The 15,124-nt window shown below is 37.6% G+C and overlaps 1 protein-coding gene across 1 annotated transcript in view; it reads left to right on the top strand.

Moving 5' to 3' along the window:
- atf6 (activating transcription factor 6) overlaps positions 1-15,124 on the top strand; it is a 67,488-nt gene that overhangs the window by 32,386 nt on the left and 19,978 nt on the right. The window contains exons 8-13 of the mRNA XM_066677538.1: positions 1,586-1,771; positions 2,580-2,671; positions 3,322-3,411; positions 6,933-7,052; positions 9,176-9,275; positions 13,804-13,868. Coding sequence (XP_066533635.1) covers positions 1,586-1,771; positions 2,580-2,671; positions 3,322-3,411; positions 6,933-7,052; positions 9,176-9,275; positions 13,804-13,868 — 653 coding nt within the window. The remainder of the gene's footprint in view (positions 1-1,585; positions 1,772-2,579; positions 2,672-3,321; positions 3,412-6,932; positions 7,053-9,175; positions 9,276-13,803; positions 13,869-15,124) is intronic.

Raw genomic sequence — 15,124 nt, 5'->3', positions numbered from 1 at the left:
GTTCAGCTCTAGTGTGTAGATCTAGGCATGAGCAGTAGCCAAAATAAACAGACAAATTTTTTTTTGTGCTGTTTGTATCAAACATTTCAAATTATTTTTCCAACCTTTTACCAGTGATTAAGATATGTATTTGAAATGTTCCCATGGCCTTTAGCTTTGAGGTTCTCTCTCCATTCCCAGTGCTATGAGCCTAGTCTTGTATGAGTGGAAATAGCAATGCGGCACCACTGACAAAATGGCCAGGATTGTCAGTGAACAGACAATCCTGTTATAACAAGTTTGATGCAAGCAGTTACTTGCTGTATTCGTTCCTTTCCACTGGGCAAGACCTTTTCTGCCCTGTTTATCCAAGCTCCATGGAACTGCTTGACGGATGCTTAGACTGTTTGTGTACACACAGCTCTCATGGGGCCCATTAGAGCCCCTTTAGGGGACACTTAAAAAGGGCACACTCTTTAAATGTCGCCTCATTGTTGGACTCCGTAATGAGCTGGAAGCCCACAAACAGCCCATTCTCATGGCCTTGAATGGGAAATAGGGCATTGTCTCTGTTTCTCTCCATCCATCTCTGGAAATATCCCTCACACGTCAACACTAAGTACATCCATTCCTCCGTGTTGGCCATTGTGCTTGTGTCTGCTCTGCGGCTAAGAGTCAAAGGTGGCTTGCATAATTAAGGGTGTTAAATTACAATGGACTAATTGATTACATAAGAACAGATTACAGAGGTTTGACAATGATGTAGCTGCAATGTATTTTGCCTTTTAAAAGTTTGGGCACAAAGAGGTTTTCAAACGGGTTAAAATAAATTAGAAGGTTTTGCTTGTAAGTTTGCAACAGCTTATAAGGGAGTTTAAACAAAACATTGCCTGGTCACATATCGTCGCTCTCCAATGAAAAACCTACATATCCGTTTGGTCAATTTTTTATTTACCACTTACAGTAGACCAATAGAATTTTCCAAAAATAATTGGAATAAAATCTTTTTACATTGACCTCCATTGAAAGATCTGAAGGTTTTTCCTTCTACTGTGAAGTTGCTATTTTGGAGATGCATGTTTTTCATTGGACAGAAATGATATTAGAAGAGTAAGCAAGCAAACAAGCTCCCACCCCATAACCACACCCCCTCATCTAACTTTAATCCTTTCAATGCTGAGCTGTAGTTTCAATACAGATGTTCCTAATAAACAGGACAATGTAAAACAGCAATGCCACATCATTTATAGCTCAGACTAGCACCACTGGGATGATAATAGCAGAAAACATAATATTTCTGCTGCCAAATAATAATAGAAAAGAAACTATTCACTAAATGAATCACAACTGTGTGGTGATTTCCTGACTTGGTGGCACATGTAGAGGTTAGGTGTGCCCAAACATTGGCTGGGCCATATAGAAAAGAGCTAGATGTATATTTATGCCGATTTTGATGTGAAGTTGAAACACCTTCACTAGGTGCCACATGACACAAGTAATATTCCATGATTACATGATTCAGCTATGATTGCTGTTTTAGTTGCTGTGAATTATGGACTGAAATAATTACACAACCCTCTTTTATCTCCCCCATTTTTATCTTCAGTCCAGCATTTCGAGGCGTCAGCAGCGGATGATCAAGAACAGAGAATCGGCATCTCTTTCAAGGAAGAAAAAGAAAGAGTACCTGCTGACTCTGGAGGCCCGTCTTAAGGTGGCGCTGTCCGAGAATGAGAAGCTGAAAGATGAGAATGGGACGCTGAAGAGGCAGCTGGAAGGACTAAAGTCTGAGGTGAGCTCTGCAGTGTTTTTCATTAGAACAGGACTACCAGTTGAATAAAAGGATTTTGCCATAGACAGATAGAAAGCATATTAATGTAGGCCAATATGAAGAAGAATTATCTGGGTAAAATATGTTTGCAATAATTAAACCAGAGAAATCTTTAAGTGGCTTCGGGTTAATACAGGAGGATTTCATGTGTAAAAATGCAGAGAAATTTGATGGGATTTAGGCATCAATCCCCTGCCATTAAACATGGCACAATACCATACTTAACCATTCTTTAAACTCTTACAAGTACTTTGCATAGCACAAAGGAAAACTTAGACATAAGCAGACTTAATGTGACAACATGTTATTACTCAAAAAATAAATAAATAAAACCTTAGTTTGGGCCAGTATAGAGGAATAATTATTCTGGAGGATATATTTGCATTAATTCAATCTAGAGAAATTCTGAAGTTTCAGTGTGGTTGGTTGGAGGGTTTTCATATCTAATAAAGAGGAGGTCTGAGGTTTAAAGCTAGGATAAACCTTCTTCAGAAGAGTTGAAGCATTATTAGATTCTGAGAGTCTTATATACGTTGCCTTTTGTCAATCTTTAATTCACCGTTATAAATGATGGCAATTGTATGAGGATGCACAGCAAATCCACCAGCCAATTAACACATGCTAATTTAACACGGACACTGGTGAATTTGCTGTTATTTACATTAGCTTTTTTTATGTCAATTAGTTTTCTTGCTAAAGGAATGTGTGGCACCTGCTTGATATTTAAATCAAATTCTGAGGTGCCTTGTGTCTCTCTCCATGTTTATAGAATACTGTACTAAAATGTACTGCTCCAAAGAGGCGGGCAGTGTGTCTCATGGTGGTCCTGGTATTTTTGGTCGTCAACATTGGTCCAATGAGGTAAGCTGAACCGCCATAATGTATCATATATATTAATATCAATATAAGTCTTCCAGTGAGGAATTACCTTATTTAGCAGTGGTACCTGCACCTTTTAGTATTTTTTTTGCTATCACATCCACTCCTCTTCAGGAAAGACCTGCAACTTCACAGTTTAGTTGCCTATGGTGCTTTAGAGCTGCAAATGTGCCCCATATGTGCACCAGAACAAGAATTAGGAAGAATGTGAAGCCTCTGCAGAAGCCCAAAGAGGAAGGGTGGAGGTTTATTTAACCAAGTCATTCTCATTTTAGAGATATTTGCTGAGTAGTATGAACTCTGATTCCAAGTGTGTGATGAATGCTGCTGCACCTAATGTTCATGTGTATGTCGTTTAAGGTTTAAAAAGTTAACTTCTGAAGGTTCTACCTTTTGGAAATATATCACATTCTGTAAATACTGAAGGCATTAGAACATTTACTCTGTTGATGTGTAGGAAAATATCACAGTTTTCGTCAAGTGTAGCTTTCAGCAGAACAGCAAAGCCATACAGTTCTTAGAGTTTATTTTCATTTCATGCATTCTTTTAAATAGATATCATGGTTATATCCAAATTAATTAATAACATCTCTTTCTCTCTTTCTCTCTCTCTCTCTCTCTCTCTCTCTCAGTGTATTTGATGGAGGTACCAGTTCCAGGTTTGAAGCAGGTCCTAGTTTGAATAACAGGCGCCTGCTAGGCTTCTCCTCGGAGAAACAGAGGTGTGTATTTGGTTTCTAACCATATTCAGGCTCTCCTGCAGTAAAAACAGTGCTCTCCCCACTCCACCCATATTCAGGCTCATCAACATAAAATTCTTTATGCAAATTAAGCCTGAAACTCAGTCATATAAAACAGCCTAACATGCTAAAACAACACATTTACAACTAAGAGAGGTGATGCTACAGTTAATTTTCTCAGATTTGTGCCTGAAAATAGAGCACCTCCGCTCAAACTGGTTAAATTGTGTATACTCTGTGCCCTTAGTTAGCTAGCATGCTTTGAGCCATGGCGCAGCCTGGAGAGAATGAGATATTAAAGCAGGGGTCGGAAGCGGATTTTGTTAGTTTCCCACTGAGAATTCAAATTTTCACACAATATCCCCGCCTAAGCTCAGAAGCCCTAAAAATGGTATAAGGGACAGCCCTAATTCAGACTACTTCATTTTTTTTATTTTATGTTAAATAAAAAGACAATTGTTATTTTTAATACTACCCAACAGTTACCATAAATTGATGTGTGGCAAAATGTTACATCAGTTTAAAAAAAGTTTTTTTTTTATTAATATTTTTTTGTTGGTTTGTTTTTTTTCCCCCATAAAACTGCACCTGGTATGAATTGGCCCTTACTGTATTTCATCAGTAATATTGCTCTCTTCTATAACAAGACTGTGTCCCCCTGACCACATGAAAGGCTTGATTTCATTCTCCTCCATATATGTTTCTGTATTTTATCAGACAAAATAAAATACACAAAATGCAAAATGGTCTAATTTAAACAGTGTCATTTCAAAGGATTTACCTGATTTAAGGAAGAAAGCATTAGTGCTAAATTTTGGGGTTGAGGTTAAGCAAGGCTCAGATTTAGGGCCATTTTCTTTTTCCTTTCTTCTGCTATGCACATGGGTTGTCGCATTCTGTCATATGTAACCGTTTCCAGGCTGGCTAGAAACCTAATCTTCTGTCCCCCCCACTAGCCCCCTTCTTCCAACTCAAATAGAGTAATTAGATGTCTGGAAGTGGTCATGGTAGAGCTGGAAGCTTGACTGCTCTTGGGAGTATAGCAGCAAATGGAATTATGTAATTCAGCCCTGGAAAATAGCGTTCAAAAGAAACTTGAGGAGCCCTTTGGAAATGGGTGGCAATGGATAGAATATTTAGTTCAGGACCCCAGATGTTCCTCACTGAGTTTTCTTTGATACTTGCACCTGAAAAGTGCAAGAATTTCCGCTCTAATATCCAGTTTGTTTGATGCAGGGTTATGCTGTTTGCATTGGCTTCAAGTAACACTTGACTGCCAGGTTCTTCTCACTCTTTAGATCAGAGCATCTTTTTAACTGTACTCAGTTTCTGAGATCTAGCTCCTGACTCTAATTAATAGTCTTTCCCCACTGTCTAAGATGATATGATATCCAAAGCATCTGTTTTTAATGCCACAAGGCATGGGGATGTGGTGAACATTTTTCTTGGTGGGTGTTAGGATTTAGATAACACATTTAGCTTACTGTCTTAATTTATTTCCACACGACTGTTTTATTACTCACCCTGTCACTCTATGGCATTCAGCTTGGCTTAGTGTCAGCAGATCCTTCCGTGTTCCACATTAGTCTTTCTCTCAGATACAAAAACCAGTCGTTTCCCTCTGAACTGTGAAACTGACACTAGGTTGTGTCACTAAATCATGCACTAAAAGGCTGAATCAGCTGATGTTTTATCTGAGACACATCAAAATGTTTGTGGACACTCCTTCTAATCAGTGAAATCAGCTGCTTTATGGTGCACTCAATGCTGACACCGATGATTATGCACATGTATTGAATAATCTCCATAGAAAAGCTTGGAAAATATAGAGTGGGATATTGTGGAGCCATTGGACTGGGAACTAGTGGAACTATGTCTTTGAAGTGAAAAAGCAATATTTAGTAGCTCTTGGATAAGTTGGATTAGTGTTTATTATTTATTTCAAACTTTTAAACAAAATTCAAATTTCTGATGTCACAGAGTGTATAATTGCAGAGTATTGACTTCCTCACTGAGACATACTTATGTTTCTCGAAATAGAAATCTCTCAGTTGTCACTGTGAAAGAATTAGGATAAATTTTATTTAATTATATTGGTGTTATTTGCACAATGACAGAATTATCCCACTTTGTATAATCTTCATGGATAACATTAGTGTGTAACAGATATTAGGGAACAGCAGAGAAACTGTTGCTTAGGGAAGCAGCCTTGGATTGAAAGGTCATCAGTTTGAGCTCCTCGACAGTTACAAAATTAGGGGCAGTAATCCTGTCCCCTCCCTTAATATCCTTGGCTGAGTTGCCCTTGAGCAAGGACCATAACCCCTGTTTGTTCCCCCAGAGCTAGGGATGGTGGCCTGCTGCTCTTGAGGTGTTTGTGTGTGTTTGTATACATGTGCTTACAGCCATTAATACACTTAAATTTACCAGCTATATATCACATAGTCACATAAATTGACCTGATAGCTGGCTAGGACTGCCCCATCACACACAGTGCCAACAACCTGGCATGGTGAAGGCAAACACATGTCATCTGAGGCCAGCCTCCATTTTTTTTGAACTGCTGCTAACGCAAAGCCACAGTACAGGTCAGTGCATCCTGCTACGTGTTGTGGCAGCTGACACACACCTGCTCTGGCAAGCACTTTGCTTTTGTGATGTGGGGAGAAGGAGGACCATTCTACCCGCCAAGAGGGCGAGGCCAATTGGGCTCCCTAGGACTCCTAGACTCAGATGGCTGAGGTATCAGTGGGGATTTAACCAGCTTTTTCCAAAAAAGGGCCAGCACATGTCTTTGATTTTTTTTTATTTACATTTTGCTGCTCGAGCAGACCTGTCTTAGCAAAGAAGAAGCTTGCTTTTTTCTTTTTATTTATTTATTTCAATTAAACTGTTAAATTCCATTTGGGGCAGGCACTCTCTTCCAGAGCAACTTTAAATTTTAATCTCTTTGAAGATGTAGACAAATGTGGTGTCATATTTGTATGCTTCAGCATAACGGTCAGCCTAAACACAAATATTTTCTAGTACAGCATCTTGGCCACACCTGACCATATTTAACTTTTTGCCTTGGAGACCAGAAAGAAAAGGAGACCATTAACATAAAGAACATAAAGTACATAAAGAACTTATGTTAATAGACCAATTATTTGGCATTGCCCCGGAAAGACCTTTTGACACTTTAATTTTTTAAGAGCATATTTTCTCCACACTCTAAACTCATTTTGCTTAGAGTTGATTTAAACAAGGAGCTTATAAAATTGCTGATAATGTTTAAGACGTTTAGCATCCTCATAAACAATTCTCTTCATCTGAGTCAATTCTCTGCTCTCTATCCATCCTTCACTTTTTCTCGCTACATCTGGTTGCATCCTTTCATTGCTGGCCCCCTTTACTGTCACATTTGGTTTTTAATGTGTTGTCTCCCTGTTTCATTCTTTCTTTCTTTTTTTTTTTTTTTAATTAAACTTGTTTAACCCTCTCTCTTACTCTCACTCCCTCAGGTTGGATGATTTGGAATCAGTTTCAGAAAAGAAAGCTCTGATGGTGGTGAAAACGGATTCTCTTTTCCTCAGACCTCCACCTCCCTGCCAGCCATCGGTCAACAGGACCAAGTGCATGAAGTTGGTGTTGTGTTTAATATCTACCACTTAAACCTGTTTTTGTTTATTGTTATTGCAATTGGCATTACTGAATACGCTATTCCAAAAATGTATGTCTGCCACATATATTAATCATCTTGACAACCTCAGCACAAATCACCTGTTTGCTTACAGTAAGACAATGTAAGGCCAAGTAGTTCATTTACAGAGCACATTTTGTACATAATGAAAAAAAGCAGTGGAACAAATAAAATAATAAAGGAATCAAAATTTAAAATCATCATAAAATAAATAAAAAGTAGACAGACTTTCCATTATTTGACCATGTTAAATTATATATTAAATGTTATTGGGTATTAATGGAAATATTAACTCGTTTCACTCTGTCAGTTAAAATCTTTATATTTCGGACTAATTTATAACCTTTTTAGAAGCGGTTTTCTCAGGCACTGCAAGAGTTTTGTCACTACAATTGATTATTTTTTTTTCCATTCTGAATTTCTGTGTCTTTAAAGGTGGATTGGTAGTTTGGGGGCAGAACGGTGTGTTTGTACATGGCTAAAGTTTAACTTGTCTTTAAGTGCTTATTTATAGTTTGAATTACCACATAAACTAATTTGTAACTTTTGTTGTTTAGTTTTGTAGCACTTTTGGTTTGTGTTTACTCTCATGCAATTGGCCCTCTCTGGAATCAGAATCCAGAATCTACAGCAAAAATAAGTCAGTATTACCCACCTATGGAGCAGAAATAGAGCGATATCCTTTTCAACATTTGGAGGTTTTTTCATTTATTGACTGAAAACCTCCAGATGCTGTTTCTTTGCCATGTGCAGAGAGAGTTTGGGGTTTGTTTGTTTTTTTTTTGTTTTTTTGTTAAATGGAAAACTTCAGCTATGTACGACACTGAGTTTCTAAACATAAATAAACCAGAGAAAACTGCGGTTCCCCACAACTGTAGATGTTGCCTTTAAGTCTGCAAATTTGTCAAAGAATCCTGTTTAGTATCATGCCTAATATCATAATACTGAACTTATGGAATGCCTAATGTACTCTCAGTGTAAACTCTTATATGGATTTTAGAGTTCGGCACATATGGGCTCCAGTGCTTCTGCCTGAACTTCCTCCATGTTTGAAACATTTGGTCGCTGTAGGGATTCTTCTTATTAAACTGATGAACTTTTATAAGCTTTCCTTTCAAGTATGAATGGAGCAGGGGATGTTATTTCATTCTGCCCATCTGTGATCCAAGAGCTTTGTTGTCACTTCAAGATTATTTGTGCACAGAAGAATAGGAAATGGATTTGGGGATTTCAGTGAGCCGTTAGCTTTTATATATTTGTGAGGACAATAGGCTATAAACTTCATTGCAAAATATAGGATTTGACCCATCTATCTCATGGAAAGTCTTAGCTTGTCCTTTTGTACGTATGCCAGCAACAGCAGGCCAAGAAACAACTTAGCAGGCATTATTCCCATTGCATGTAAGGAGGCTCATGGGAAGCAGTGATGATTTTATTTATTTATTTATTTTATTATTGTTTTTGAAGTAGATTTTCCAGCATGGATTTGAAGGCTCTCAAATAAATGTTAATTTTTTACTTTTTTTGTTTTTCTTCATATCCAATTTTCTGCAGTACAAAGGCAAAACTGATTCAGAATCACAGGCTGTGTGGAACTCTTAATCATATAATGGGCAATTTCATAATTGGGACACGGTGGTGTGTTTTTAAAGGAACATATTTAAAGAAAGTCAAACCAAGTAGTATAATTAAAAAAAAAAATGTATTTCTTTTTTTTTTTTTTTTTTTTACTTTTTCACTGCTAGTGTGAAAGTTATGACTCCAGTTTGTGTATCCATGCCTGTTTCTTGTCTTTGTGAACTGCTGGAAGCCTTTCAGAAAGCTGGAAGGAAAATTATGAGAACTTCCCTCAGATTTAAAACTCTACCGTTACTCCATCCATGAACGTTTCTATAAAAAAAGCCTTTCTATCGTGCACCTAATAAACAATCAATGTTTCCACAAAAAAAGGCAATCCACTTCTCTAGAGTATATATTATCACAGCATGGAATCTGAACACTTTAAGGAACTGATTTGCTCTGTAGTGTGAACAAAGACATCTGATTGTATGTTTGTCTTTGTAGGATGGCCAGTGAGCTCAGGGGCTGGGTCCACCGCCATGAGAATGAGAGAACCAAGGGCTGGCGTCCCAGCAACACTCATCCCAGAGCCAGAACGATCCCGGTACGTGTCCTCAGAGTCTTGCACGTTCACTCAGTGACCCCAGTTCAGTGAGCTGCACTGTAATTTTATTAGGTACAGCTTCAGCTTTATCACGTAGATAAAGGGCTTATAGAAAATCATATACAGTATACAGTTTTAATGTTCTTTGAACAATTATTTTTACATATTGAGGCAAATAAAACAAGTAAGGCATGAAAGAAACATTTTCTATTTAAAGTTCACATTTTTTTCAGCACATTTAATGTGCTAGATAGAATTTTTACCTTAAAATTACAGCTTCAGAATCATTGTGATGCTTCGCTGACCTGTAATAGGGCGAGTAGCACTTCTACAGTTGTCATTCTGTGCACTGCAAAAACTACACTATGTAAATTTTGAAGGAGGGTAGGAAACCACCAGACTTCCCTCTCTCGTCCCCCTTGATTTCAGGACAGTGCTGTAATAGGGAATTACACTCTACAACAATGGATGTTTATAACCGTTTATAAATAGAATATACCTAATTTAAGGTGTACCTACTGTCATTTAATGCTTGAAACTAGTAGAGAATAAAGCTCCCATCATTGTTCTGTGGAGCAATAGAACTGTATATTTTGAGGTGAGATTGTTATGATCCAGAATTAATCATGTACCTCACTAAACTCCTTCCGACTTCACACAGTCAAATCCTCACAGCAAGGTTCCAACATCTAGTGTAAAGCCATCCAAGAATAGTCGAAGCTATTACTGCATTAAAGGGAGACCAAGACCAAGAAATGTAACCTTTAAGACCACTATGCTACTGAGTCTGTTTCACTGAAGTTTGTTATTGTATGGGAAAATATCAGTGCGTGTATTGTAATGGAGAGAGGCGCCACATGGCACATATCTCACCAGATCCTGAGAGAGAGTACGTCTCCATGGTTTAAAGTTGTTTATTTTATTTAAGCACACATTTACTTTAGGGATGAAATCCCTCTTTCTCTTCTTTCTCTTCCTCTGTCTGTGCTCTCACACTTAGCCACTAGGCATAATCCATTAGCCTTGGGAAAGTAAATAGCTCTCTCTGAGCTTGCTTTCGTTTTTTTATTACTGCATTTCTTTATTTGTGCATTTCTCTGCGCTTTTTTTCTGCATTTATTTCTGCGCTTCTTTCTCCATTTCTATCTTTCTTTGCATTTCTTTGTTTTTTTCTGCATTTATTTCTTTTTTTTATCTTTCTTACCTGCTTGCCTATCTTTTTAAGGATTTCCTTTCTTTCCATCTTTCTCTCTCTTCACTTTATTAGATTCCTGTCTTTTTCCTTTTTTCTGTCATGTTTTCCTTTTTCATGCTTTTACCTTTGTTCTTATTTGCTTTGATTATTTGTAAGAGCATTCTTTCACTTATTGCTCTTTCCCAACTCCATCCTTATAAATGCCCTAATAATCCAGTGGGCAGGTAATAGATGATAATGATCTGTGCAATCTCCATGATACACTGCTTCAGTTCTACTGTAGTGTTTTATCCTGGGTCATTTATCAGATTGTAAGCTCACACAAGGCCAGATATGTAGCATGATTAAAAGACATCCTTATCCTGGATCAGTCTGTCAGCCTTGAATTGAAGGGAATAATGTGATTGGACTGTCTTGATGCCTTCAGCTTTGTGTAAAATATGCCTTGTTTGTAGCAGACCATTTTATAAAGTGCAGAAAAGCTGTAAAGAAAGCCAGAAGTGGATGTATTTGACAGCGAGGGGAAAAGAAACCTGGCCTGGTGTTCCTCGTCTAGTCTGAGCCAGTAGGGTCTGGAGTGCAAAAGCACTTATGTCTGCTGGGTAGAATTGAGCCAAACATTGGACTTGTTTACCTAAGTCTTTTCTCACTTGCTTTCATCAAAAAGGAAGATAATAGATGATACAGTTCAAGACATTAACTCTTGAAATACAATACTTAAACACGACAGTCCATTTGTACGACAAGATCGTAGCCATTTACAGGTGCACTACATCTTTTATTATTATTGGGTTAGAATTTCTGTTCAGTTCCAGTCTACTTCAACATAATCTTGCCTCATGCTGTTTTATGTAACCATTCTTAGAAAAGTACACTTGCCAATGTTGTTATCATGTATTCCACTTGACCAGGAACCTTTTCTTATAAGGCTACTGTGGCAAGCCTGGCTATTTATTTTTATCTTTAAAAGAGAGGCCTTTGTGCTTTTTATTCATTTTAGATATTGGTCCAAATCTTATTAAACATAACCTATTAATTAATTATGCCAATGAGGCATGAATCAGATTTGGTCATTTTTAACTTGCGATGCAGACACCATGTCTGGAAATCTCATTTAAGGCTCAAATACGATTTGTCCTGCTGTGTGAACAAAGTCTAAATGTTTTGTTCTCTGTATGCAGCTGTTGATGTTAATAATTAGCTCCCAGCTCTGAATTCTCCGCTGATGACAAAATCAGTTCAAGCTCAGATAAACACATATTGCACCCCACTGCCCTCTAAAGATGTTAGTACCTTAGTATCACAAGTACTGGGCCGGGGGAGGGGGTTATAAGAGCAGATAAACATAATAGTGGAGTGTTAATTTCCTGATGGTCCTTGGCTGCTTGTTTTCACCCAATAGACTCTGACCAGTAGCACCACGATAACAGTTCTTCCAAATGAAGGCAGTTAAGTTGAGTGGCCGCCATCAAAAACGATAACTCCTGTTGTCGATTGGCTTAATGGAATGTGACTGACAATGAAAAATCTAGCATGTGATTGGCTGCAGTTGAAAATTATTAACATGTACTACCCCTCCCACTGGTGCTCAAGCCTGCAGCATATATAACTACACCCTGTGATATTCAGTTCACAGTTTAGAAACTGGACCAGTGACTTGCAAATTTTGAAAACAGAGCGAAAATTAAGATAATATTGTTGAAACGAGTGGCAAAAATGAGTGCTTTTTTTTTTTTTTTGGACATCTTCTTGAGTGTTTTTTTGTGCAAGGGTCACTGTAAACATATCAACAGCAAGAGTGTGTCATATGTGCCACAGTGTTACATAATGGCACAATGCCATTGAGGGGGCTTGAGACAGTTTGGCACAGAGCTGCTGCTGTGAGAAAGTGCTTCATGAAAGTAGGAACTGAAGCATGACCCAGCCTTTGCTGTGGGTTAGCGACACGTGGCAGCAGTGACAATGCCTTCTCTGAGTCTATTATGTCAGTATTGTGAAAACCTTACAACACCAGGAAAATATGTTGGATTGAACATTGGATTCTGTAATAAACTCCATAACAGTTCTGGTCTTAATAAAATTTTTCAAAAAATCACAGAACTTTACACTAAAGCACAACATTACATAAAGCAAAGAGATAAATGTAGGTATTTGTGGTCTAACATCAACACAAGGGCAATTAGTATCTAGCTGGATTCAGTCTAAATCATACATGCTTTACTTTAGTCTAATTTTGCGCATTTTATTCTCTGTTTAAAAAGCCAGTTCGAATTTGTTACCAAGAGAAAATTGTCCATGCCTTAAAAGTGGCTTAGTAATTCTATAACTTCACCTTTATTCAGTACATGTAAATCAGTTAACATGCAGTCAGGCTTTGCCTCTATCTCCACCCACACTTTTGTTGCCTGCCTGCAGCTCAAAAGCCCTGCCTCATAGGTTTACAGGATTGGTTCTATACTTTTATGATGGAAGACACCCTGGCTGTCTGATTTTGACCGTTTGCAGCTTTATTCGGAACACTGCGGTTACAAGTTGCTTATTATTGGACATATGTCTTATAGCACATATCAAAACACCCCACAGATATATTTTATTACCTTTTTAAAATACACCAGTGGTACAGTAAAACAAAAAAAAAAGCATTGGTCTACAGGGACACATAGTTTTGTACTGAAAAGAAAAGCGTTTTTCTTGCGTGTGGTAGTGGTGTTTCCTTGGAAACACTGTTCATTAAATGCTTGGTTCACAATTGTAAATGAAAAACAGTTTTTATAAAATTCTGAAGATGTTTCCTCACCATTTGCAAGCTCTCCAGACTGTTGTTTACTGCTGGAAACCAGCCTGATGTGTTTACAAAACCCCAGTGTCTCTAAATGAGTGAAAAGACAGACTGGCTCGGTCTGATATGCTAGGCTTTCTCTCTGCTCGCATGTGGAGTATTTTTAGACAATGGAAAGGATTCCAAACGTTGAAGCATGAACCGAAATGAGGATATTGCTTATGACTTCTCCATATGTTGGTAATATTAACCTACTTTTGGTGTTTTGAATCACTTAAGGTGGAAATGTCTCCAAATTCAGGAGATGGTTAGTGCTAACTGCATTACAGAGAGTGCTAAAAAAAAACTAAACAACCCAAGTTAGCTACAAATAATTTTCTGTGACAATTCAAACCGAAAAGTGAATAAAAGCTTAGAAAAGTTAAACTTCATCCACATACAAACACATACATATTCTGATTATACTCTATTACATGCGCTTGGGCATTTAATTATATTTTTTAACTGTATTGGCACTAATTAGTTGCCCTTGTATTTTTTCTCTCGTTTCTCAGAAAACTGGAAGTAAGAAAGTGGAGGTGGCAGAGATTGCCACTGTCGAGTATTCAGACTCTGAAAAGTAAGTGCTGCTCACCAGATATTTGAGTTCTTCTCATGAAGTACAGGGTGGGCCATTTATATGGATACACCTTAATAAAATGGGAATGGTTGCTGATATTAACTTCCTGTTTGTGGCACATTAGTATATGGGAGGGGGTGGGGGACTTTTCAAGATGGGTGGTGAAGATGGATGGGAAGTTAATATCACCAACCATTCCCATTTTATTAAGGTGTATTCATATAAATGGCCCACCATGTATATTAAATTAAACGTGTAGTTAAAGATAAAATGGTTATGATAGTAAATATAATACATCATTATAAGACAAAAACATCTTGTTTTTGTTCATATTCATTCATTCATTCATTTATTTATATATTTTATTTTATTTTATTTTATTTTTTTAATATAAAATCCTAAAACCATGACACATTACCAAGTTAGAAACCCAGCAAGAATGGCAGTGGCAGCAGCATCAGTCTCCTGCTGGTAGGGCCAGTAGATGTGTCACTTGTAAGCCCTATATTTTCATGTTTTAGCTACTTCCAATTTTAGGTTTGATCCCTCGGTTTTGTAAAACCATTTTACTACTTTTTTTTTAATTTTCATTAAACTGCTAGGACTCGTTGTTGCCTTTGTGAGCCAAACAAGGTCTGACTAAAAAAGCACTGTCCTGCTAGTGCTTCAGGCTAAATATGGATGTGTAAAGTTACTATTTTTATGCCTCCTCTTATTCTTGTGTGTGTGTGTATGTTTTGTTTTTTTGGTGGGCAACTTCCTCAATTTCCCTCTGAATAAATCATGTTTTCGGTTTTGGCTATAGTTCCTCTGGCTCTGGCCCTGACCCAGGGCTGTGCCAAATTAAGCATGACTCTGTCGCTCCACTGTCAACACACCAACAGCAGGGGAAAAACCACATTCATACAGGAAAGAAAATGGTTCACTTTTACAGTATACTTATCTAAAGGTAACTACACGTTTGTGTATGTGGGCAGACAGGAGATTAATTCTGAATGATTTTACGCATTTTGGTTTGATTACAGTCGCAATACGTAAATGAGTGCTGACAGCATTTGGAAATGAAAAGCTCCATGACAGCATTTAAGATTCTTTGTGTTCTGGCTGGTCTAGCGCAAAACCTCTCTTTGGGATCAATCAGAGAGTTTGTTAGTGCAATTTTTTTTAATTTCTTACATAAACTGTGGTGCTCATGGGGATTCTGATGCACTTCTGCCAAAAATATTGCTGATAACAAATGAAAGTCTGTAGAGCAG

The sequence above is a fragment of the Hoplias malabaricus genome, chromosome 7, assembly GCF_029633855.1.
Source record: "Hoplias malabaricus isolate fHopMal1 chromosome 7, fHopMal1.hap1, whole genome shotgun sequence".
Classification (NCBI taxonomy): Eukaryota; Metazoa; Chordata; class Actinopteri; order Characiformes; family Erythrinidae; genus Hoplias; species Hoplias malabaricus.
The sequence above is the reverse complement of the archived record's forward strand: the minus strand, read 5'-3'. Positions and strand labels throughout refer to the sequence as shown.